Here is a 25,158-nt window from a genome sequence, read left to right as displayed (position 1 = left end):
AGAGAGGAATTGAGGGGACCCGAAGTAAGCCTTCATTTCTTGGAAGGCTTTTTCGCATTCGTTGGTCCATTCAAAGCCGTCCGTCTTCTTCATTAGCTTTGAAGAACAGTTGACACTTGTCGGTGGCTTTTGACACGAAGCGTGTCAGAGTAGCAATTCGACCGATCAGGCTCTACACCTCTTTGACTCGTCTTGGAGACTTCATCTCAAGGAGTGCCTTGATTTTTTCGGGATTCGCCTCTATCCCTCATCGGCTGACGATGTACCCAAGGAATTTTCCGGATTCAACCCCGAACACGCACTTCTTGGGGTTGAGTTTCATTTTATACCGACGGAGGATCGTGAACATCTCCATCAGGTCATGTACATGATTAGTTACAAGTAGGCTTTTGACGAGCATGTCATCCACGTACACTTCCATGGTCTTGCCGATTTGATTGGCGAAGATCCGATTGACCAAACGCTGGTAAGTTGCTCTCGCGTTTTTAAGGCCAAAAGGCATGACCTTATAACAGTAGAGACCTCGGTCGGTGACAAAGATTGTCTTAATTTGATCGGGCTCATGCATTCGAATATGGTTATAACCTGAATAGGCGTCTATGAAGCTGAGGAGTTCATGGCCAGCCGTGGCGTCGACCAGTTGTTCAATGCGCGAGAGTGGGAAGCAATCCTTAGGGCAGGCTTTGTTAAGATCTTTGTAATCTATGCAAATACGCCACTTCCCATTAGGTTTTTTCACCATTACCACGTTGGCGACCTACTTGGGGTACTTAGCCTCTCGGATGAAGTTTGCGGTGAGAAGTTTCTCGACCTCTTCATTTATAGCCAGGTATCGCTCGAGATTGAACGTTCATCTAGCTTGCACTTTTTCGGCGACCCTTGGATCGTCGTTTAATCGGTGCACTATTATCTCGAGATCAATTCCAAGCATGTCCGCATGAGTCCATGCAAACATATTCTTGAATTCCCGGAGGAATGCAACGAGCTGAGTTCTGATAGCGAGTGGAAGTCGAGTACCGATCATTACAACCTGGTCGGGCTTAGATTTGTCTAGCACGACTGGGACAAGATCATCGGAGGTTTCCACTTCGAGTCTCTTGACTTCGTCCCGAGGGTCAAGTTCTCCGAACTTCCTTGCGTCCCTTAGGTCGCATGGGTAATTGTCTTCCAGTTGGAAGATTGTGTTGACCATTTTTCCCGCGGACTTACCATCGACTCCTTGCATGTAGCATATCCTGGCCTGGGATTGGTCTCCGGTCATGATGCCAATTCCCTCTTCAGTGGGAAATTTCACCAGTAGGTGATACGTGGAGGTAATAGCTCTTAGCCAGTTCAGCGTGGGTCGCCCGATGATTAAGTTGTAGGACGACTCCTGATCAACCACTAGGAATGGGACGATGTGAACGACTTCAATGCCTCCGGGGGTCCCGAAGGTGACCGGTAGATCAATGATGCCTTTGGTCATAACCCTCTCCCCAGTGAACCCAAACAAGGGCGTTTGGGTCGGAGTCGGACGTAGCCCCCCGAGCTTCATACGCTCTAGGGTAGACTTGAAAATTATGTCGGCAGCATTGCCATTGTCGATGAGAACCCTTTTCACCAAGTTATTGGCCACTTGGGTTTTGAGTACAATCGCGTCATTGTGCGGATGCACAACTCGCTTGGCCTCTTCGTTGGTGAAATACATCGTCTCGTGAGGCACGGACGGAGGTTCTTCATACGTGAAGTTGACGTGCATGGCAGCGTCTTCCTAAGCCACGGCCCTAAGGAATTTCTTCCGTTGTCGGGCTGAATCTCCATCTTGCGGACCTCTTAGTATGGTGGTCACAATGTGGAGTTGCGGATTGGCGTTGACAGTAGCCGCGGTTCGGTCGGCAGAAGCGGCCTTTCCTCCTCCCTTGCCAGATTGTGGTCTGTTTATGGTGGGGTCCGCAGCGCTGATCGTACGTGACACGAATTCTTTCAGCTCACCCCGTTGGATCAAAGCCTCGATTTTCCTTTTAAGATTGTATCATTCGTAGGTCTAGTGACCGTATTCCTGATGGAACTCACAATACCTAGATCGATCACGAGTCGCGGGATCTTTTTTCATTGGAGCCGGGGGCGTGACCTTGTCACTGCCAAGGCTAAGATCCGTTCTGGCGTCATGTTCAACGGTGTGAACAACGAATACCCCTTGAAGTCTTCCGCAAGTCGCGGCTTCTGTGGTGCAGGGGGCTGGTTATTGGAAACCTGATTTCCCTTATTTCGTCTTTTACGAGATTCGCCTTGCTCGCGGCTAGGTTCTTCTCGACGACGAGAGCTTTGATTGTTGCTCTTGCGGCCGTCGAGGTAATCTTCGACTCCCATGAAGGTCTTAGCTCGAGTCATCAACTCAGCCATGGTAGAAGGGACACGGCCAACGACTGACTTGAGGAAGTCACTAGTGCGCAAGCCTTCAATGATAGCGGCAATTGCGTCACCGTCGTCAAAGCGGTCGACCTTATTTGACTCTTCGGTGAATCGGGCGAGGTATCGCCTAAGAGACTCGTCACTCTCTTGCCTGATTGACCACAGGTACATCTTGGTCTTCTTTTGGACCATAGATATGGCGAACCGTGCTAGGAACATGTCCTTCAGGTCTTTGAACGAGTGAATGCTTCCCGGCCTTAAGTTCTTGAACCACTCGAAACCGGGTCCGACGAGGGTAAGACTAAAAGCTTGGCACATGGCGCCGGGAGAGACGCCCTGCATCGTCATCCAGGTTTCATAGTGCTGGATGTGGTAAGCAGTGTCTGTTTTTCCATCATAGGGAGCGAGGTTCGGGAGTTTGAAATTCCTCGTACAAACCTCAGCCAATAACTGAGCCGTGAAAGGTGAGGAATTCTCCTCAACGACTCCATAGGCGCTTCTGCCTATTCCGTATTCCCTGAGATCTCGTACCTCATTTCGAAGATTGTGGATCATAGTGACCACATCGAGATCGGTTGTCGGAGTAACTCCCTGTTCAGGAGGAGTCACCTGTCGCCTTTCATTAAACCCTTGACCCGTGCGGCGGTTCCCGTTAGTTGGGGCTGCCAGCGGGATGTTAGGCTTGGAGCTCAGTCACTCTCTCAGATCATTGCCACGTCCGATGCATTGAGCAGTGAGATGGTCCCTGAGATCAGGGCTTTTCGTACGGAGGCGCAGACTTCGCCTACGACGGCGCACTCTCCGCGTGCCCTGACTTTCCGCAACATTCTCCCTTTGACCAAGTCGGTCAAGGGCTGAACGTCGGGGGTTCCCTTCTTGGGAAGCCGCAGGTGCTTCACCTGTCCTGGGTAAGGGGTTCGAAGGACCGGCTTCAAACACGGCAGAGAGTCCCTCGTCCTTCGTGAGAGAAGTCTCGATATCCTCCGAATCGCCAGTACCCTCGTAATCAGGGTCGCAGTCGCGACTTTCCTCGTTGAGGTTCTCAGGATCCCCGTTGGGGGTCACCATGTTATGCGTAGGTCGCTTTGCAGCCAGTCGGCTGTGGTACCTCGCGTTCTTCGCCTTCAGTTGGCGGATATTCTCCTCCAACTCTATGATGCGGTCGTCCCTGCTATCTGGAGATGGAGATGGTGAGCGGGTCGAACTCTCTTCGTCACCATGCGCTTGGGAGCGCAAGAAATATTTTTTGGTCCCAGTGACGTTATCGGGGTTGTTAACGCCCTCAGAACGTACGGGTGGCTGACTACTCATCTTTTCTCAAGTCCGAGAAAGTTGAGTTTTCAGAAGAAAAGAAGAAGATGGACAGAAGGGATTTCGGGCTGAACAGGTCGGGAAGTCCCCTCCTTCTAGCGCCAAAATATTGTCACACGAAAATGAACAACGATTATCTACCTCGGGCGGTTCGATCCAAGGTCGGACCAAGTGATCGCATCTTGGCCAAAAGTGTGGACTCGAAAGTCTCGAGCTAGGTTTTTTCCGACCAACCCACCTCTCAGAGGAGGAAAGGGGTGAGGAAGAGGAGTGACCGTGCCTTTTTCGTATAGGTTGTCTACGTACCCGTGTGCGGGATCAGGTCAGAACGTAGTTCAGGGCGTATGTAACGCTAAATGAGGCACAGAGCCTGGGAGTGGGCGTTCTCAACGAAGGAGACGGGGCACAGAGGAGTCCTCGGCGACGTCTCAGAACTTCGGAAATCGCGGACGCGTCTAGTGTGTTAGGCGCGTAGGGGATTTTTGGTAGAAAACCCTAGGAGCGTGCATGGGCACTAATCTCGGCGTTCGATCAGAGGGAGCGATGTCTGGGAGTCCCCGAGAGTGCTTCGGAACCTCTGAGAACGAGAGAGAGACATGTGGAGAGCGCTTCAGGCCAGAGATGGCATCAAAAGAAGCGAATGAGAGCGAGAATTTGAGCATATCGATTGGAATTGATTCCGTTCCTTCCCCCTCAATGAGAGGGGGTATTTATAGTTGTTTGAGGGCCGTAGAAGGTCCCTTCCTCGTCCATGTGGGACTAGGGGCACGCGCACCGTCGAAAGGAGGTGTGCGCGGCGCACAACGCGTGGCGTGCGACATGCGGCGCGTGGACCGCATCGGTTCGCGTGGGCGCGGCGCGTAACCCGCGGCGCGCAGGATGTGCCGCACTGCGCAGTGCGTGACCTCAGCCAGGCGCGGCACGCACCTGGCTGGATTTTCGTGGGCCTTTGCGGCCTTTGTTCTATCGGGCCCGTTGGGCCGTTTTGGGCTTCGGATATTGCGTTTGTCGCCCAAAACACGAAAGACGCCTATTCGACAAGTGGGATTTGATTCGAGGAGCGTGACTCGAGGCTCGACTCGAGGAGCGATGCTCGACTTGAGACTCGACTCGAAGAGAATATCCCTTGGTTTCGTCCAAGGAACAAGGCTCGACTCGAGGAGAATGACTCGACTCGAGGAGCGAAGCTTGACTCGAGGAGCGAAGCTCGACCCGAAGGATTGAGAGTCTTGGCGCGAGGACTTTCCGGCGACTTGTGAGGGAAGGCTTGCCGCTTTTCAGGACCTCCAGCCTGACCACCGGCCCTTTGAGCGGCGCGTCTTCTCGGCGTTCCGGGTTTTCCGAAAACGACCGACAACAATTAGTTAAGAGCATACGTGAATAACAAACAGAATGTATCGACAAATTTTTCACTCATTCGCTATTTTTAGAGATAAACTTATCACTAAAACTATGTAGTTAGTGACAAGTTTGTACTAAAAATGAAAGTAGCGACAAGTTTGTCACTATAACCAATGTGACAGTGACATGTTTGTCATTAAAAAAACAAATTAGTAACAAGTTTGTCACTACAACCAGTGAATTAGTGACATGTTTATCACTAAATCCCATGTTACTCACAATTTGCAAATTAGTGACATTGATGTCAATAAATCCATTGAAATTAAAGAAAATTTTTTCACTAACACTAGTGAATTAGTGACAATGTTTTCACTAAAACTAAAACAAGTGAATTAGTGACAAGTTTGTCAATAAGTACACTAAATTAATTACAGACTTGTCACAATTTTGTGAGAATATTGTCAATAATTACAGTGATTTAGTGAATATGTAATTGGAAGTACCGACAATTCAATTAAATCCATTTTCCTAAACGATATAAAAAAAAGTACTAAATTCATTTCCTTTTTTCCATTTCAATAGCTATAAAATTAAAGATCAATAAACTCGATTAAACAAGAGATTTGATACCATGTTATTGTCACTAAATCAATGAATTTAGTGTCAAGTTTGTGAATAAATCACTGAAATTAGTGACATGTTTGTCGCTAAATCACTAACTTAGTGACAAACTTGTGACTAATTCTTTAGAATTGGTGACATTTTTGTCATTAAATCACTAAATTTTGAAACGAACTTATAAGTAATTCAAATGATTTAGTTACTAACTTGTCACTAATTTCATCAATATAGATTCCATCAATGAAAATATCACTTTCTTTGGTATTTAGACTCATTTCAGCAATACTTATGGTATATAGTTACAATTTACAACTAAACACTATGAATTTGGTGACAACAAGATGTTACTAAATCATTAAGTTATGCAATTTACTAGTCAACTTGTAATCATCTATATAGATTTCATCAATACAAATATCACCTTCTTTGATTTTAAAACTCATTTTAATATAAGAACTCTTAATTCTTAGAATTTAGGTACAACTTTGTAAATAATTATTTGGAATTAGTTACAAGTTTGCAACTAATCTATTGGAATTAATTTCGCTAAATCATTAGAATTAGTGACAAACTTGTCACTAAACGGATATGATACTAGCTGCGGTTCCTCCAATGGTTTTCTCAGCCAAGTTGACAGTCAATGTCAGCAAAAATTACTGTGAGACGCTTTAGTGTGAGAAATAAATCAAATAAATAAATTTGTCATGGAACATGTGAAAGAAACTAAGTGCCCGTTTTGCTCCATCTAAGGACTCTATACTTGTAGCCAACCATTGACGCCTGAACATTAATAAGCATAACTGTATATAAATTTGTTACCAACTACAAAAACAAATTGCATTCTCTATAGAATTCTTCATCAACCTTTAATCCAAGCAGAATCAAAAAGTAAGCTATTCGATGCAAAGCTATATAACTTCTTTTTACGCCAACTTAAAGAGCATGACCTTTAAACAGAATTTATGCTATGCCTTTGGGATTAATGAATCAATAAATTTATGATTGTATCTCACCATTCCCACACACACATACATGCACATATTCTCACCGTTGTATCTCCAATTCCCAGACTCTAAATTCCAGCAAAAGGGGAACAATCATTGAATCCAGATGGCATCCAAATGGGAAGTGCACATCCCAATAAAAGTGAGAAGTGACTTCATAAAGAAGAAGATGTCATTTAGCCAATAACATATTTTTCAAGCTACTATAAAATCGATATACACCTCGTTCCATCGATGTCCACGGTGTAAACCCTCGACATGTTCTTCAAACATCCATACGGCACTAACACCCCTGCGAAGAAATGGATATCAAGAATCAACTAAAGATGGGATTTTATTTCAACCTTATTCAAAACGTCTCTGATGTTCGACGAACCCATTTCCAGAGATAGAGAAAGAGTTGGCATCACAACTCTCTCTTGGCATTTTCCAGCCTCTCTGAGTGACTGCTCTATAAATTTAGATTGTCGGCTGAAACACGGTTTTCATTAATTAAAGACAAGTACGTCAAATTACAAGCGGGCTGTGTCCAGATCTTAAAAAACTAGACACAAAGTGACTTGATTAAAAAAATAGATAAATATAAGTAACTACTTGGCCAGCGGCCCAGCATCGAAACCGAGGTTGTGGGTCTTTCAATGGTATGACATCCCATCGAAAGCGTCCGCAACACAGACCTGTTGTAATTTGGTGACGATTTCCTGATCCATTTCACCGAGTTCATGTACGTCTTCATCTTCCATAAATTTGATCTGCAATAAAAGTTTATAGATTTGTCAACTTTAGTCTCTGCTTCTCCAAATATGTACTGGCAATACAAACAAGACACTCTACACCATTACATCATTTCTGTTTACAAATTTATCCCGATCTAGACTCAGTAACTGCATGTTTCTCCCTCATCTCGGTTGCTTCCACATTTATTATCAGATTCTATCAAAGCCACTATCAACCCATGCCTTGTCTGAGCTCAGGGTCATGAAAAGCATGGGATAGTACCTTACATTCCACCTCTTGCAAATCACCTCCATTCACATGTCCAGTCTGAGCAGTTGAGTCAAGAGATTCTACATAAGATCAAGTACATAAGTAGGCATAAATTATATGAGACGTGGTTGGCACGGTGATGTTAGTATATATAGTAATGCACGTGCAAAAATAAAATAAATAAATAAAACTTTCTTATCTCAATCCTCAAGAAACAAAATTCCGGGCAGGGCATTCCCAAAAATAAAATAAAACCCCCCTGAATACAAAAATAACATACTTGACCCATGGGGCTGTTGTTGGCTTACGACTTGTTGCCTTTCTGCCATTTTCTTCGGAGAGTTTGTGCACATATTGGGTACATCTAGATCCATGGGATTCTCTATGGAGTTCTCTGAACTAGCAGGGACGCATTGCATGCTCGGTTTCTGACCAACCACTTTCAGCATAGATTTCTGAATTATATTTGGACACTTGAACTCAATCTGACCCATTGTTTTAGTTACAAAGAGAAGATAATGCCACTGGAAACATCAAAATCCAATGAATGCATATCATTATAGACATTTATACGAAACAAAGCATGTTAATATTTGCATCAACTTGTTTGTGTAGAAAAACTACCTGGCTTCCAGCACGTTTGTAGGCCATTTCCTCAAACTCATGAAACCTTGCATGCTCGGCTTCTGACCAAGCACGCTCAGAATAAAGCTCTGAGTTAGGTTGGATTTTGGGGTTGCTCCAGATGATAGGCTAGAAGAGCTCTGAACTCCGACCGGATTCTGAATTTTTTGAGGTAATAACTGTTGGCAGGTTTGGGTCTGATTAGGCGGCAATGGCATGCCCAGAGATCCTACAAAAAAAAACGTAAAGATTAAGCGCTATAATTCTATCAGACGAGACTACAAAAATTAGTGAGAGCTTTTAGTCAGGTAAAAATCACACAAAGAAAGCCTATAAATACAAACTCCCATGTTGTTTAAAGGCAGGAAGCTCAAAGAAGAAAAAATCATAGCATTGTACCACATAAACACTTCAAAGGTTTACCTTGATCCGACAGTCGATTACTATTGTCAACTTGGCTGGGCATTGTATTCTGAAACTTTGTCTCTATATTACTCATCATTTGCGAAATTTGCCACATATAATCCCACTGGAACAATCAAAACCCAATAAATGCATATCATTATATACATATTATTTATATGAAACAGAGGATTTTCATAGTTGCATCAACTTGTTCGTGTTTAGAAAAAGTACCTGGCTTGTCGCTGAAACATATAGATTTTCCTCATACTCCTTAAAAATGTTCTCGAGTTCACCAGATAATGGTAGATACTTTCTACATGTATCCATCCTTTACAAAAAAATCCATCGTCAGAGAGATTGAACAAAGCTAATTTATGAGACACAAAACGTAATATATAGATCATTGCAAAGCCCTTGAATGTTAACTTTCTGGCATACTGATTTCAAAATTTAAACTCACATCTTGCTGTAGATCTGCTCCCAGGAGTAGGGTTGCAACCGTGTCCTCCAATCTACGGTGTCCATAGTCACACAAAAAAAATAAGGTTATAAATACAAACTAAGCCACTCTCCATGTGGTTAATAGGCAGGAAAATCAAAGAAGAAATTCATGGCATTGTACCACATAAACACTTTAAAGGTTTACCTTGATCCGGTGGTCGGTCACTATTGCCAACTTGGTTGTGGGTATCTTTCTGATACACGTCGTCTGCTTTAAGCATTTTATGTGAAATTTTCAGTAGATAACTCCACTGAAACATTCAATGTACAATGAATACATATTGTTGTATATACATATTTATATGAGACAAAGATTTTGGCATTTGCATCAACTTATTTGTGTGTAGAAAAAGTACCTCGCTCCTAGCTTCATTGTAGGCTTTTTCTTCACACCCTTCTATACGTTTCTCCAGTGCCACCAATCCCTCTCGAGTACCGAGTGGTAGACACTTCTTTAATGAATCCAGCCTATACAGGAAATACATCGTCAGATAAGTTGCTAAACGAGTTTTGTTTTAACCAAAAAAAATTGTAACCTTCACAGTGACAGAGAGAAATAAACTGGATAATTAATAATAATCAAAAGTAAGACTCACATGTTGATGACCATCTGCTGTCGGAAATCCGGTTGCAACTGTGTCCGCCAATCTACGGTGTCCATAACCGGTGGTTCTCCACTTTGTATAGGTCTCGATTTATTCATGTCCATCCAAACAACTTAAATCATAGTCACAAAACAACAAACAAATTAAAAACAAGAAAACCAAGCTCCGTTTATGTAATCCAACGATTATATATAGAGAATTGTTAACAAATAAACCACTTAAAACATATTAATTTTATTTTAACCAACGTTTAGTTAATAATTGATAATTAGCCAAATTGGTGATGTGGCAAGTGAAACCACTTATTTTGTACCGAATATACCCTTATTAGTTAATTAATAAAATTGATTTTCGTATTAAAAAATCATCATTATTCTTTAAATCCTTAATTATAGGATCTGGATTTTATGAATTCAAAATAAACTGAAAAAAAAAAAAAAAAAAAAAAAAAACCGAAGAGGAAAGACTAGATGTGGAGCGCCACGCAGGCCCGGTTCTTGCTTTAGGGACCTAAAGCAAAGGCTTTAGGCCCACTGATAAAAAAAGGCCCATTTTTTTTACTCACTTTGACTTGTTTTTACACAAATAATAATAATATAATAATGATAATAATACAATAATAATTAGCACGCTGCCAAATTTACATACTCAACTAGTAAAAAGAAGGGAAACTTGATAAACCAAGCTTAGTGTAGCATGTGTTTTGAAAACCAAACCATATTTTGGGTCCTTTAGAGAAACCAAGCATTTGTCCATGTAAAATGTCCAAATTACCCTTAAATTAAAATTCTTTTCAAAATCAATCCTTTATTTTCTCTGCACTCCCATTCCTTCCCATTTCATGCGTGCCTTTCCCATTCCCGAACCATTTCAATTCAAAACCCAAAAAAAAAAAAACCCGCTCATCCCGTCCCGCCCCAAATCCCTCGTTCTCTTCTCTTCTCTCCGTCGGTCATCCTCATGCACCCACGCCCATCGTCGTAAACCAGTCCAGCCCTACTATTCATTTCAGTCCTTCGTCGCCAGTCCAGCCGAGTCGCGAACCATCAGAGCCCTCCTCGCCAGTCCAGCCTTACTCGCCATTTCGCTCCGTGGTCGCCAGTCCAGCCGAGTCGCGAACCACCCTAGCCCTCCTCGCGAACCAGCCGAGCCCTCCTCGCCAGTCCAGCCGAGTCGTGAACCAAACGAAAATGGTGAGTTTGTTTTGGGTCCCATTGTTTTAGGGTTTGTTAAATTGAAATGGTTTCATAATTATTTAGATGACATTATTTGAGAATCTTCGATTATGACTTGTTAGGGTTGTTTAGAATATGTTTCGAAGATTTTGGGTATGAGGGTTTGAAGTTTTCGATGAATTTTTGGTGATTAAGATTGTTTTGATATGAAATCTTTGGTATTTTCGGTGTGAAATTTTGGGATGGGATGTAGTTTTGATTAGAGATTTTGGATTTTTTGGCTATGAAGTTCATAGCGGTTTGAAGGGATTTCGAAGATTTAAGTTTGCTTTGTTTATGTAATGGATTTATTTTTTGTAAACGATTTCAAAGTTTTCATTTAGTTTATGTGTTTGATTTCAGACGTTTCAGTTATTTTTTGTAATGGATTTTCAGAGTTTTCAGTTATTTTATGGAATGGATTTCAGAGTTTTCAGTTAGGTTATGTGAAGGATTTCATAGTTTGTAGTTAGTTTTTGTAAATGATTTCAGAGTTTTCAGTTATTTTATGGAATGGATTTCAGAGTTTTCAGTTAGGTTATGTAAAGGATTTCAGAGTTTTCAGGTATTTTTTGTAAATGATTTCAGAGTTTTCTGTTATTTTATGGAATGGATTTCAGAGTTTTCAGTTAGGTTATGTGAAGGATTTCAGAGTTTTCAGTTATTTTTTGTAAATGATTTCAGAGTTTTCTGTTATTTTATGGAATGGATTTCAGAGTTTTCAGTTAGGTTATGTGAAGGATTTCAGAGTTTTCAGTTATTTTTTGTAAATGATTTCAGAGTTTTCATTTAGTTTATGTAATGAATTTCAGAGTTTTCAGTTAGGTTATGTAAAGGATTTCAGAGTTTTCAGTTATCTTTTGTAAATGAGTTCAGAGTTTTCTGTTATTTTATGGAATGGATTTCAGAGTTTTCAGTTAGGTTATGTAAAGGATTTCAGAGTTTTCAGTTATGTTTTTTTTTATGGATTTCAGAGTTTTCAGTTATGTTTTGTAATGGATTTCATTTAGTTTTCAGTTATTTTTTGTAATGGATTTCATAGTTTTCAGTTAGTTTATGTAATGAATTTCAGAGTTTTCAGTTAGGTTATGTAATAAATTTCAGAGTTTTCAGTTATCTTTTGTAAATGATTTCAGAGTTTTCAGTTAATTTTTTTTATGGATTTCAGAGTTTTCAGTTATTTTTTGTAATGGATTTCAGAGTTTTCAGCTAGTTTATATAATGATTTTCAAAGTTTTCAGTTAGTTTATGTAAAGGACTTCAGAGTTTGCAGTTATCTTTTTTTATGTATTTCAGAGTTTTCAGTTAGTTTATGTACAGGATTTCAGAGTTTTCAGTAAGTTTTATGTGATTGATTCTTTATTTCGAACTTTTCTCATTTTTTTGTAGGCACCGAAGTATGAATTGTTAGTTCCCATCTGTAAGGAGTACAGTGGTCAAATAAGTTTCAGAGGCAGCGGGTTCTTGAAGGTAATAAGCACACGATTTATGGTATTCGGATTACATGCTAGGTTGAAGGACACACAATTTAGTTGGATCGATTCCCCTTCCGTTACGGGTTTCAACTTTAATGGTGTGATTATAGACCAACTTCTCCAACGACGCATCCAGCAAAGATGTCAGGATGCAATTTACTTTGGTATCGGTAAGAATCCTATCCGTTTCGGAAGAAATGAGTTTGGTTTGATGACCGGACTAAAGTTTAGTACGCTTCCATCAACGGAAGAATTCAAGAAGCACCTTTCAAGCAACCGTCTGTTGAAGACGTATTTTCCTGACCCCGAACACGTTGATGACAACGACAAAAAACTTCACAAGGCACCGTCTGTTGCTGATTTAGAGGCAGCTTTTAACACGTGCACGAACAAAGAAGACTTGTACAAGCTCGGACTGTGTTTGATTGTGGAAGGCATCATACGAGGAAAGGATAGTTGGCAAGGTATTTGGGAGGAGTTGTTAAGTATGGTCGATGAGCTCCCATACTTTATGGCGTTTCCGTGGGGCCACGTTAGTTGGGCTGCCACTCTCGAGGGGTTGCTAGCGACGGACCCGAAACACCTGCGTACCTTATACGAGAATCGAGGTAAGAAGCAGAAGAAGGTTCAAGACGCAAAGTATGCGGTCCAAGGGTTTCTCCCTGCGGTTCAATTTTGGGCGTACGAGGCCATAGAGTTTGTCGGTGTAGAGTATGGCAAGAAATTGAGCGAGAATAGCATTCCGAGAATGCTCAAATGGGTGAGCATGAAACAAGCAAGACAGAAGGGGTTCACAAAAAAGTTAATCCGACAAAGCGTATGTTTTCTAACTTTTTTTCTTCGGAGATTTTTTGTACATTTTCAGCTTCATTTCGACGTTTTCCAACTATTATGTATGATTAATTTCGAAGTTTTGTTTTATAGGTGGAGGCAACACCGACGCTTGAGCCTACCGATGGTGAGAAGAAGTATCTCTCCATACTCGAGAGACACCCATCTACTATACCAGAATATCCGGGTTACAATTCTGTTGTAGCGCACAAGAAGTCGGCGTACGTGAATGAAGAGGACGTTGGCCCACCGCGTGGAGATGAGAATTTTTCAATACTTGAACGACGTTTGAGTGATGTGGAGCAGAATGTTAAGAAAATGTGTAGGGAGCAGAAGCGCATGAGGAAGCAAATCATGAGGTGGCAAAAAGACACGACTGAGAAACTCGATTATTTGGTAAGTGTCGTCCCGGGAAGCGCTACACAAGAAGAGAGGTATCCATCGGAGAAGTTTCCACGGCGGAGGTCACCATCGCCACATGGTAATCTCTCTCAACTGTGAATTTCGAAGTTTTTAGTTTTATATTGTTAATGATTTCGGAGTTTTATGGCTTTTTTTATATACTGTTTCGAATATTAGTTATTAATTTTTGGTGTTTTGTGACATAATTTTTGGCAGTGGAGAATGATGAAGGTTTATTTTTTGACCCTGACGAAGCTGTTAATATTCATGATGAAACTTTGGACCCTCCGGATGATGATATCGGTAATGGTGAAGAAGAAGAAGATGGTGAGGAGGAAGACGATGAAGATGATGACAACGATGAAGATGATGAAACTTTGGACCCTCCGGATGTCAACGATGGAGATGATGACAACGACGAAGATGAAGACGATGATGACGAAGGGATGGCAGCCCCCGAGACGACAAGCAACGTGGCAGCCCCGGAGACGACAAGCACCGTGGCAGCTCCCGAGACGGCAAGCGAGACGGCAGCCCCCGAGACGGCAAGCGAGACGGCAGCCCCCGAGGCGGAAGCCCCCGTGGCAGCCACCGAGACGGCAACCACCGTGAACGCCCCCGTGACGGCAACCACCGTGGCAGCCCCCGATGACGACGATGACTTCGTCAACCCTCCGACGAAAGAGACGGCAAGAACTGTGGCAGCCCCCACGACGGAAACCTCTGTGGCAGCCCCCGATGACGACGACGACGACTTCGTCAACCCTCCGGCGAAAGAATCTGTCCGTGTCTATGGTAAGTTCTCAATTTTCAAACTGTTGCCTATATTTCATGGTTTATGTTCTTTTTAATTATTTTATGTTGGATTGTGTAGTTTCGAAGAGAAAGAGCAAGCGGCCCATAAAGTATGATGATTACACTCCGTTGAACACAGCCAAACTGAAAAGCCTGAAAAAGGGGTGATGAACATTACTTTGATAGTGTTGGAGACTAGTTTTTTTGGATGAAAATTGGGTTTGTAATGTTTGTTGATAATAACTTTGGTAGTTTTGGAGACTAGTTTTTTGGATGATATTTTGGTTTGTAATGTATACATGAACCCGAAATGTCTGAAATCCTTGACAAAAAATTACTGAAATGTCTGAAATCATTGACAAAAAATTACTGAAATGTCTGAAATCAAGCACATACACTAACTGAAAACTCCGAAATCAAACACATAAAATAACTGAAATGTCTGAAATCAAGCACATACACTAACTGAAAACTCCGAAATCAAACACATAAAATAACTGAAATGTCTGAAATTAATCACATAAACTAACTGAAAACTCTGAAATCAAACACAAAAAATTACTGAAATATCTGAAATCCATTATAAAAATTATCTGAAAACTCTGAAATCAAACATACAAAATAACTGAAATATCTGAAATCCATTATAAAAATTATCTGAAAACTCTGAAATCAAACACATAAAATAACTGAAATGTCTGAAATCAAGCACATAAAATAACTGAAAACTCCGAAATCAAACACATAAAATAACTGAAATGTCTGAAATCAAGCAAATAAACTAACTGAAAACTCCGAAATCAAACACATAAAATAACTGAAATGTCTGAAATCAAGCACATACACTAACTGAAAACTCCGAAATCAAACACATAAAATAACTGAAATGTCTGAAATTAATCACATAAACTAACTGACAACTCTGAAATCAAACATACAAAATAACTGAAATATCTGAAATCCATTATAAAAATTATCTGAAAACTCTGAAATCAAACACATAAAATAACTGAAATGTCTGAAATCAAGCACATAAAATAACTGAAATGTCTGAAATCAAGCACATAAAATAACTGAAAACTCCGAAATCAAACACATAAAATAACTGAAATGTCTGAAATCCATTATAAAAATTATCTGAAAACTCTGAAATCAAACACATAAAATAACTTAAATGTCTGAAATCAAGCAAATAAACTAACTGAAAACTCCGAAATTAAAAATTTGAGTTTAAACGATATCTTTTCTGGGAATCGAAATCTTCGAAATGAAATCAAAATAACAACTATAAACGTCGAAATTACAGACAACAATTTCGGACTTTTTTCTGGATCCAACATGACGAACTCAAACTCTTTTTTTCAGGAAATCAAACAAATCTCTTACAAAATATCATCGAATTAGGGATCGAAACTTACCCATATATCTTCGGGTTTGCCGTGCGTTGGGGTTTGCGACGACCGTGGAGATGGGTGTGCTTGGCTGTGGCTCGGCTGGTTCGCGACTCGGCTGGAGGGCTATGTTGGTTCGCGAGATTGCTGGACTGGCGACGACGGCTGAGTGGCGACGACGGCTGCGGGCTAGGGCTCTGAGTGGCTCTGAGGATGGTTTCTTTTTTTCTTTTTTTTTTTGAAAGGGAAACGTGCTTGGCTGTGGGCTGCACGTTTTTTTTTTCTTTTGTTTTGGTTTCTGAATTGAAAAAGACAACTGGAGTGAGTGAAGGATTGATTTTGAAAAAAAAATTCATTTAAGGGTAATTTGGACTTTTTACATGGTGATATGCTTGGTTTTCCTAAGGGAACCAAAACATGGTTTGGTTTTCAAATCACATGCTTTATCAAGCTTGCTTTATCAAGTTTCCCAAAAAGAAGCTATCATGCACAAGCTCACATCTGAACACCAATTCTTCATAAAAAAAAATTGATTCTATATTGTATAGGGAAAAAAAGTTGCTAACTCTTTCTTTTATTGTTTAATAGAATCATTATTATTATCATAAACAAAAAAAAATTTAGACTTATATTATTATTTAATAAAATCATTATCATTATCATCATATATAAAATTCAAATTGTACATGCTTCAATTTTTTTGGGTTAAAATGTATCATATATTTTGAAATTCGCTTTAGGTCTCCAAACGTGTCTAGCCGGCCCTGGCGCCACGTCATCAGCTTCAACGTCGTGGGTGGGGATCACAAACTGAACAATTATCGATTGATTTTCGTTTCTGATTTTTATTCAAAAATATACATTAAATAATCGGTACTAATCGTTTCTGCTATTTTTTTAAGTAATATTCGGTAATAATCGTTAATAATCGTTTATGGTGTTTTTCTTTTTAAGTAATAATCGTTAATATTTTGTGCGTTCTCAGGTTTTTAATTTTGCAATTTTGATTTGCTTTAAATTTGCTCTATGTAGTTTTTTTTTTTATTGTTTCTTTCCGAGTGTAGATTAAAAAATTAATTAATAGTTGCTTAAATTAAGGAATTAGTTACAAGATTATTTTTTTCCTTTTTTATTTTTTAATTATATCACTTATATATGCTGGAAGTTATTTAGGGGTAAGGAAGTCTTTTTTCAGTGGTAATTAATTCGTCCGACTAATAAACATAAATTACCTAAATGGTGGTTAAAATGCAATTTTAATTTTAAGTTTAAAAATGACTAAAAATCTACACTGCCCTTGTATATACATGATATTAGCAGAATTCGGAATCAGAAAGTCAAATAAAATTCGATAACGAAGTCATTTCCGTGCATTTATAGATACCAATAGGAAGCCAATTCGGGTTAACAAAAAAACCCCAAAAAATCTGATTCGTTTTTCTTTTTACTCTTGAACCAATTATATTATTTCAGTGTACGCAAATTGGATCGATCATAAAGACAGGTGCTATCGAATATGTATAAGAAATGAAGAACCCTAAAAAAGTTGAACTGAAATTCGAATATGTAACTAGGGTTTCCACATTGGAAAAACCTTACACCGGAAAGCTCCGTTAGTTGAAGAACAAGTGGGCGACATTTGAAAAAGCATCAAATAAAGCACGGCATAAAAGAACGGAAGAAAAAAAAAAATTCATTCGCAGAATACGAACCTCGAATATAAGCAGATTGTGAATCAGGCAATCTTTTCACAAACTTCTGAAATGAAAGCCGAATCTGCTATTATTCGCATCTATATATATACTTTACCCTAAAAGAGCGGATCCCTTCCTGCAAATGCAACACGTGTTCCAATAAAAACCCCTTTTACAAGAGAAATTTCATTTTCTAGACTCAAAAGTTATGGAAATATCTCAATTAGACCCGCTAGTTAAAAAATATCCAAAATTGGACTTTTGTACCAATTTTGGACAAAAATACCCTTAATTCAAAAATAAACCCTCTCTCCATCTCTTTCCATCTCTTTCATTCTCACTCTCATTTTCTCTCCACACCAAAGAACACCAAATCCGACGTGAGCCCCATTCCGACGCCCAACCACACCAAATCCGACGAGTTCCAACGCCCACCACACCAAATTCGACCGAATTGGAGGTTAATTTTTTTTTTTTTTTAAGGTTGATTTGAATGAGATTTAGAGGTGATTTTTTTTTTTTTTTTTTTAAACTGGGAATTTCCGATGAAGATCATCGGAATCCATCGGATTCCGACCGAATCCGATGGATTCCGATGGTCTTCATCGGAAATTTCCGATGGATTCCGACGAAGACCATCGGAATCCATCGGATTCGGTCGGAATCCGATGGATTCTGATGATCTTCATCGGAAATTCCCAGTTTTAAAAAAAAAAAAAAATTCACCTCCAAAGATGGATTCCGACACGTTCCGACGAGTTCCGATGGATTCCGACACGTTCTGACGAGTTTCCGAAACCCTCAAAAACTATGGAATTTTTTTCAAAAACGATGCGAAACCCTCAAAATCGAAGCTAAACATATACCCAAATTCCTAAAAAATTCGACCACCGAGAGTTCTAATCCTAGCGCAAACAATTCGAAAGTGACAAGAATTGTGATGAAGATGATTTGAAAATGAGAGAAGAATATGAGTTATTTTGAATTAAGGGTATTTTCGTCCAAAATTGGTACAAAAGTCCAATTTTAGATATTTTTTAACTAGCGGGTCTAATTGAGATATTTCCATAACTTTTGGGTCTAGAAAATGAAATTTCTCTTTATCTTTCTGTTTTCATTTCTGGAAATGGGCCCCATCTCTCTACGGTCTCCACACGATAAAGTCTCGATCCTATTTTTTTTTTTCATTTATGAGCCTCACACTCAGTCTCGCGTACATTTTCCAACCCCTCAGTCCCATCCCAAGTTCCAACCACACCATCCTATCATACAATATTTTTTTTGAGAAATTTCTTTAAGTGGGCTTAAAAATTGATTAAATATCAAGATTAGACCCTAACCTTTTAAAATATCTAGAAATGGACTTTTGGACCCAAAACGGACAAATATACCCCTTAAACATTTTGAATAAGCTTTCCCTCCTCCTGTCTCACTCGACATCTCTCTCTCTCTCTCTTTCTCTCAACAAAAAAAATCAAAAAAATTCCGGTACGATTCAGTACGACCATGTACGACGTGATACCATCTGGTACGAGTGAATACGATGGCGTACGATGGAAAAGGTTCGATCTCGGGCGGCGGTGGAGATCAGAAATCCCGAGCTTCAAAACCAAGTAAAAAGGTAAGTTTTCATGTAATTTCTTGTTAAACTTCATTGAAAATAGTTATAATAGGGTTTAGGATTTAGTTATTCTCTGATTTGAGTTGATTTGAGGTGATTTGGGTCGGATTTAGTATATTAGGGTTTGAAATTAAGGCCAGTGTACGATGAGATTGATGCATCGTACGATGTCGTACGATGTTGTACGATGTCGTACGATGAAATTCATAGAGCTCTACGATGCGATACGATGGTGTACGATAGGTTTATGTTTTCTCAAAAAATTGTCGTACGATTCTGTACGATGTCGTACGATTATACGATGATTTTTTAAAAAAATTAATTTCTTGTTTTACGATGATATACGATTCTGTACGATGCTATACGATGATTTTTTAAAAAAATTTAATTTCTCGTTTTACGATGATATACGATGCTGTACGATGCTATACGATGAGTTTTTTAAAAAATTTAATATCTTGTTTTACGATGATATACGATGCTGTACGATGCTATACGATGAGTTTTTAAAAAAATTTAATTTCTTGTTTTACGATGATATACGATGCTGTACGATGCTATACGATGATGTTTTTAAAAAATTTAATTTCTTGAATTGTGATTCTGATTTAATTTTGTTGTTTTTTAGGACAATTTGAACTACATGTACAACGTCTCATTCCCGGGGCGTATCACCTACGGTGGGACCGGGATCTTGAAGCTTGTACGGAGTAGATTCGATGAGCTCGGGATAAAAGAACGAATCCTTGGGACTCCGTTCGAGCAATTTTTTACGGAGAGCGAGCTTGGTTTCTCACCGGTGCTCGTACATACTCTCCTTCAGAAGAAGATCGAGACGACGGTACGGGTGGATATACATTTTGGTATCGGAGGCAAACGAGTACGATTTGGACGCCTCGAGTACGCACTCGTCTCGGGGATGACCTATGAAGACGGTCCGACCAAAGCCGAACAAGACGAGCGAAACAACGATGGATTGATCACGGATCACTTGAACGGCGTTGCCGGAAGCAAGTTGAGCGCGTTGATCAACGCGTTCACCATATGTCGAAGCCCTGACGCTGCGTTCAAGCTCGGGCTGCTTGTATTCGTCTATGGGTATCTTCTGGGGTAGCCGGCCAACAAAGCCATCGAAGAAAGATGGCAGAAATTTCTATACATCGTTCAAGACCTCCCCTTCTTCTTCAAGATGCCTTGGGGAAATTTGAGTTGGGCAGAGACGTATTCCAGCCTGTCGGTGAACCTACGGCGTTATCACGAGACGCTGCAAAAGAAGTTGAAGGACAAGCCGGATGTGGCACAGAAAGAGGCCAAGTACACATTGACGGGTAATCTCCATACCCTTCATTACTGGGCGTACGAGGCTATCCCAGAGATCGGGATGAGGTTCGGGTCGAACCAGGGGATTCGGGTGACCAGGATGCACTCGTGGTCTAGTAATGTGCTCATAATGGGCAAAGACATCGAGGCGGTCTTGAATAAAAAAACGGTAACTTTTTATTATTTATCGTTTATTAATGTATTTTACATTATTTTGGAATATTGGTAACGTTTATTAATGTATTGTAGGTGGGTGTTCTTCAAATGCTGAGACCAAGGGCACCAGAGAAAGAAATGTTCACTCTCCTCGAGACACAGACGAGCAAATGTCTGTATCCCATAGATGTCGAGGGAGAAGATGCGACAGAGCCGCGAGACATCGAAGAAGAAATAGATCGAGTCGCGACTGTTGCAGAAGATGCCATCGTCGGAGACTCTGACGACGAACACGTGTCAGACACTCCACGTGTTCGTCTTGCTAGTCCGACCACTCCCGCAATGGGATCGAGGCCCACAGCGACCTCTCGCGCCGACATTCCCGAGGCCTTTGTCATAACACGGGAAATGTGGGAAGAAATGCGAGCTTCCCAAGAACAATTGCGAGCATCTCAAGAACAACTGCTAGCATCCCAAAAACGAATGATTCAGTCACAAGGGATAGTCTTACGTTCTCTTTGCACGACCGGCCGTAGAGTTGAGCGCATGAGTGTTAGACAGGTTAGATTTTGTGACAAGTTTAAATCAATTTAACGTTTTAGAGTTGAGTTTAAATTTAATTTAACGTTTTAAAGTTGAGTTTAAATTTAATTTAATGTTTTAGAGTTAAGTTTAAATATAATTTAACGTTTTAGAGTTAAGTTTAAATATAATTTAACGTTTTAGAGTTAAGTTTAAAATTTAGAGTTGAGTTTAAATTTTATTTTAACGTTTTAGAGTTAAGTTTAAATTTTTGTGACAAGTTTAAATTTTGTGACATATTTTATTACTTTGACTTTCAGCTTTCTATGTGGAAGAGGCTGAACATTTTGTTCGAGGACGCAACGAGCTTGCCTGGGGGTGAAAATTCCCACGACCCAAGCTGATGGTCATAAACGCCGGACCCCTCCTCCTCCTCCTCCTCCTCCGGCGGCTAGTCAAAAGCCGGCGTATCCATCGCATGAGGCAGAGCCGTCTTCTACGCATCGCGAGTCATCGAAGAAGTTAGAGCCGTCTTCTACGCATCGCGAGTCATCGAAGAAGTCGAAGAAGCCGTCTTCAACGCATCGCGAGTCGTCGAAGCGATCGGAGATCAGGCCGGTGACTTCTCCCAGGTTGTCGACGTCTTCGTCGAGTCCTCGTAGAGAAGACATTTCGGATAAGCTACGCCCGCTCACAACTCCTCTAAGGAAAAGACAGAAGGCACAGCTTACTCCGGCACGTCCAGATCGGCAAGTGCGACAGAAGACGTCGCGTTGGGCCGAATTCACTGATCCGACGAGGCCCTAGTATTTGGAAAAGCCGATCCCCAAGTTCAAGCCGTTGAAGGACGCGAAGCAAACAGAGTTTGATAATTTCGTTAAGTGGGTGCGGATAAAAAAGTGGGACGACAAGTTCATGGAGTCTGTTCGACTGAAGACGTGCGACGGAGACACGATTTTCTTCGACACGATATTGACAGAAACCAGATGGCTACATGATTCGGTACGTTATTATATAATTTCACTTTCCCTATCAATTTAAAATAACGCTATATGTTTCTAATGTCTCAGCATATTGATGCTATGATTCACATGGTTCGAGCTCGCCAACGAGCTCTCGACGGATATCGGCAAGACGTCCGAATCATGGATTGTCGGTGGGTCCAGCACGTGTACGGCCGATTCAGAACGGAAGAAGCGAACATCAAGAAGGCCATCGAGCTGGGAGCAGAGCCCGAACCCGTGGACTGGGACATGAGGGCAACTATTAGCCCGATGACTGGGTATAGGGACACCGATATTTTGCCTTGGGATGGTGCTCGCGAGATCCTGTTCGTCGTGAACTTCCAGAACATTCATTGGTTCACATTTCGGATCGACATCGACGCCTGGACCATTACCGTCCTCGACTGCCAAAAGGATCTCATGCAGTCGTCGAACCATCAAAAGGACTTCACTGAGCTGATGGAGGTACGTAAAATGTTATGTTATTCACAATTATTACCTTAGAGCAACAATTAATTAAATTATAAGGGTTACTTAACATTGTTAAAATTTTTATTATTCAGACTTGGAGTCGAGCATTTGCTAGGATTGTGGCCATAGGTGGTTTCTTCAAGAACCATCCCAACTCTTACCGGGAGACTGAGCATGGTGAAATTAAGTTCACTAACCTGACGTGGATCGTCGATGACAAGGTCCCACAATGTGCATACAGGTAAACATGTTCTTTTAAAAAAGTTTTTTTGACTACTTAATTGAACTTTTTTTGACAAGTTTTAAACAATTATGTTTATATTGACAATTTATGTTTTTAAACAATTAGTTAATTGAACTTTTTTTTTCAAGTTATGTTTCAACTTTTTTTGACAATTTCTTTTACTTATTCTTGTGTTGTAGCGGTGATTGCGGGATGTTCGCACTGAAGTATGTCAAGCACCTAGTACTGAACGAATCATTTGACACTCTTCAAAGTGTCAATATGAGAACGTTCAGGAAGAAATGGTGCGTGGACTTATTCTACAACCACCTTATCCCGTGATTTTGTATTTTCGGATGTTTATTTTTTATGTTTTTGGTTTTCTATGTAATAGTACCTTATAAACATATTATCGAGATGATTTGTTGACTATTGATTGAATATGTTTTTTTATTGTACCTTATAAACATGTAATTCAATGAAAGAGATTCACAAAAAAAAAATAAAAAATTCACACATTCACAAAGGGTTTAGAACTCGAGACATTTGTGGACGAAAACGAGTCTTGGGACAAAAGCGAGATGAGATCTTCGTCGTTCTCACAGAGTTGAATTGCGAAAAGGTCCATGAGACGGATGACACTCCATTAAACAAGATAAAAAGGTCACTCAAATAAACGTTAAAGTTTTAAACTTAAAAATAAAAATAACACAAAGTCTAAAGTTTTAATCCCTCCAAGTGCATGTTTTTCTGTTATGTCCCCTACCACCACATTTCCCGCATTTTCGCTGGACGACAATCTTTTCGCCTTGAGATGGGTATCGATTAATTCTTCTTCTTCCTTGTTTACTTTTCTTCGGTCGACCGGCTTGCTTCTTTTCAACGGGTTCCGAAACTTTCATGTTTTTTATCTCATCCGGGACATCCCATTGATCATCATTGCCAACCGGATATATGGCTTCCTTGTACATCTCAATCCACGTCTCCTTCAAATAAAAGTCACTGCATAACGAGTACACGTACACGCTTCGATGTTGGGCTGCTGCGATAGAATGCTCGCACGGGATATTCAATTGTTGTGGTAGTCCGCAAGTGCATATCTTCGCCATAAGGTCTACATCGAAATCACCTCTTACGTCTTTGACATGACATTCATATAGACCAAGTCCGTACGCATTGACGAACTGTGCCTTATTATTTAGCTGTGCGAGATCATTTTGCCACGTTGGTGTCAATTTTGTGTTCAACTTGTTCGCTATCTCTTCTCGTTCAAAAAACCAAGTTTGGAGTGTGAATCGAATAAACTCGAGCAACGTCGTAATGGGAAACGTCCTCGCATTCCTTGTTTTGTTGTTGAAGCTTTCTGCGTTGTTGCTCGTCATTAGGTCGTACCTATATAAAACATACTTGATTTATATAATCAACGACATAAAAAATTCAGTACAAAAGAAGTTCTACACTCTTACCGTTTTCCAGGAAAGAAAGCTCTGGCCCACCGATCGACACCAACTTCTTCGAGATACTTTGCCATCTCGACATCCTTACATCTCAACTGTCTAAAATTAGCTTCGAATGCTATTTTACTGAAGGCGTAAGCCGCATCGTAAAGTTCAAAGCGACAATGGTCTGTCTTGAACTTGTGTTGGACATTCAGTTGTAAATGATGGTAACATGCTCCGTGAGGGATACCAGGAAACACAACCTCGACACCATGTATGATGCTAACGTGGCGATCAGATATGAACGCCAAATTAGGTACGTCTTCACCGATAGCTTCTCGCAATCTTCTAACAAACCAAATCCAAGAAGCATGACACTCGCTATCTACAACTACGAATGCAAGTGGATATAATTGTGAATTCGCATCCATTGCAATTGCGCAAAGCAACTGTCCCCCATATTTTGTCTTCAGAAATGCACCGTCCAATGCTATGACCGGCCGACATGCTTTGAAGCCTCTACGACACGCCCCAATGGAAAAGAAAGCATACTTGAATTTGTCACCATCTTGCACAAAGTCTGTTAACGTCCCAGGATTCTTTTGCTTCAACATGTACAGCCAAGACGGTAACTTCTGGTACGATTGTTCCGGCGTATCCCGCACGTACCCAATAGCTTTCTCCCTGGATCTCCAAGCTTTCAAATACGATATGTTCACACCCCATCTTGTCTTCACTTCTTCCCTGACGTTATGCGCCGAATACTCCGCCATAGAGTTAATTGAGTACTTGTCTTTAAATACGTGACCA

The 25,158-nt window shown here is 40.6% G+C and overlaps 2 protein-coding genes across 2 annotated transcripts; one reads left to right on the top strand and one right to left on the bottom strand.

The window, feature by feature from the left end:
• Positions 1-7,133: 7,133 nt before the first annotated feature.
• LOC149397781 (uncharacterized) lies at positions 7,134-8,317 on the bottom strand. Its single transcript, XM_089615907.1, has 4 exons — positions 8,280-8,317; positions 7,936-8,179; positions 7,668-7,735; positions 7,134-7,420 (listed from the first exon to the last, which is right to left on the bottom strand). The coding sequence occupies exons 1-4, from the start codon at positions 8,304-8,306 to the stop codon at positions 7,304-7,306; spliced, it is 456 nt and encodes a 151-aa protein (XP_089472033.1). The 5' UTR covers positions 8,307-8,317; the 3' UTR covers positions 7,134-7,303.
• Positions 8,318-12,434: 4,117 nt separating this feature from the next.
• On the top strand, positions 12,435-14,827 carry LOC149397780 (uncharacterized). The gene is made up of 5 exons (XM_089614694.1): positions 12,435-12,474; positions 12,590-13,296; positions 13,404-13,791; positions 13,929-14,507; positions 14,587-14,827. The coding sequence occupies exons 2-5, from the start codon at positions 12,691-12,693 to the stop codon at positions 14,673-14,675; spliced, it is 1,662 nt and encodes a 553-aa protein (XP_089470820.1). The 5' UTR covers positions 12,435-12,474; positions 12,590-12,690; the 3' UTR covers positions 14,676-14,827.
• The last annotated feature ends 10,331 nt before the right edge of the window (positions 14,828-25,158 follow it).

Source organism: Urtica dioica, chromosome 5 (genome assembly GCF_054948205.1).
Source record: "Urtica dioica subsp. dioica isolate 48M chromosome 5, U.dioica_male_clone48M_v1_H2, whole genome shotgun sequence".
NCBI classification, from domain to species: domain Eukaryota; kingdom Viridiplantae; phylum Streptophyta; class Magnoliopsida; order Rosales; family Urticaceae; genus Urtica; species Urtica dioica.
The sequence above is the reverse complement of the archived record's forward strand: the minus strand, read 5'-3'. Positions and strand labels throughout refer to the sequence as shown.

Coding starts and splice junctions, on each gene's coding strand:
- LOC149397781 (XM_089615907.1), bottom strand. CDS start 8,306: ATGGCCTACAAACGTGCTGGAAGCCAG. Junction 8,180..8,279: donor ACAAACGTGCTGGAAGCCAG/GTAGTTTTTCTA, acceptor TGATGTTTCCAG/TGGCATTATCTTCTCTTTGT. Junction 7,421..7,667: donor TGCAAGAGGTGGAATGTAAG/GTACTATCCCAT, acceptor CTTTTATTGCAG/ATCAAATTTATGGAAGATGA.
- LOC149397780 (XM_089614694.1), top strand. CDS start 12,691: ATGACCGGACTAAAGTTTAGTACGCTTCCATCAACGGAAGAATTCAAG. Junction 13,792..13,928: donor GAGGTCACCATCGCCACATG/GTAATCTCTCTC, acceptor AATTTTTGGCAG/TGGAGAATGATGAAGGTTTA. Junction 14,508..14,586: donor AGAATCTGTCCGTGTCTATG/GTAAGTTCTCAA, acceptor TGGATTGTGTAG/TTTCGAAGAGAAAGAGCAAG.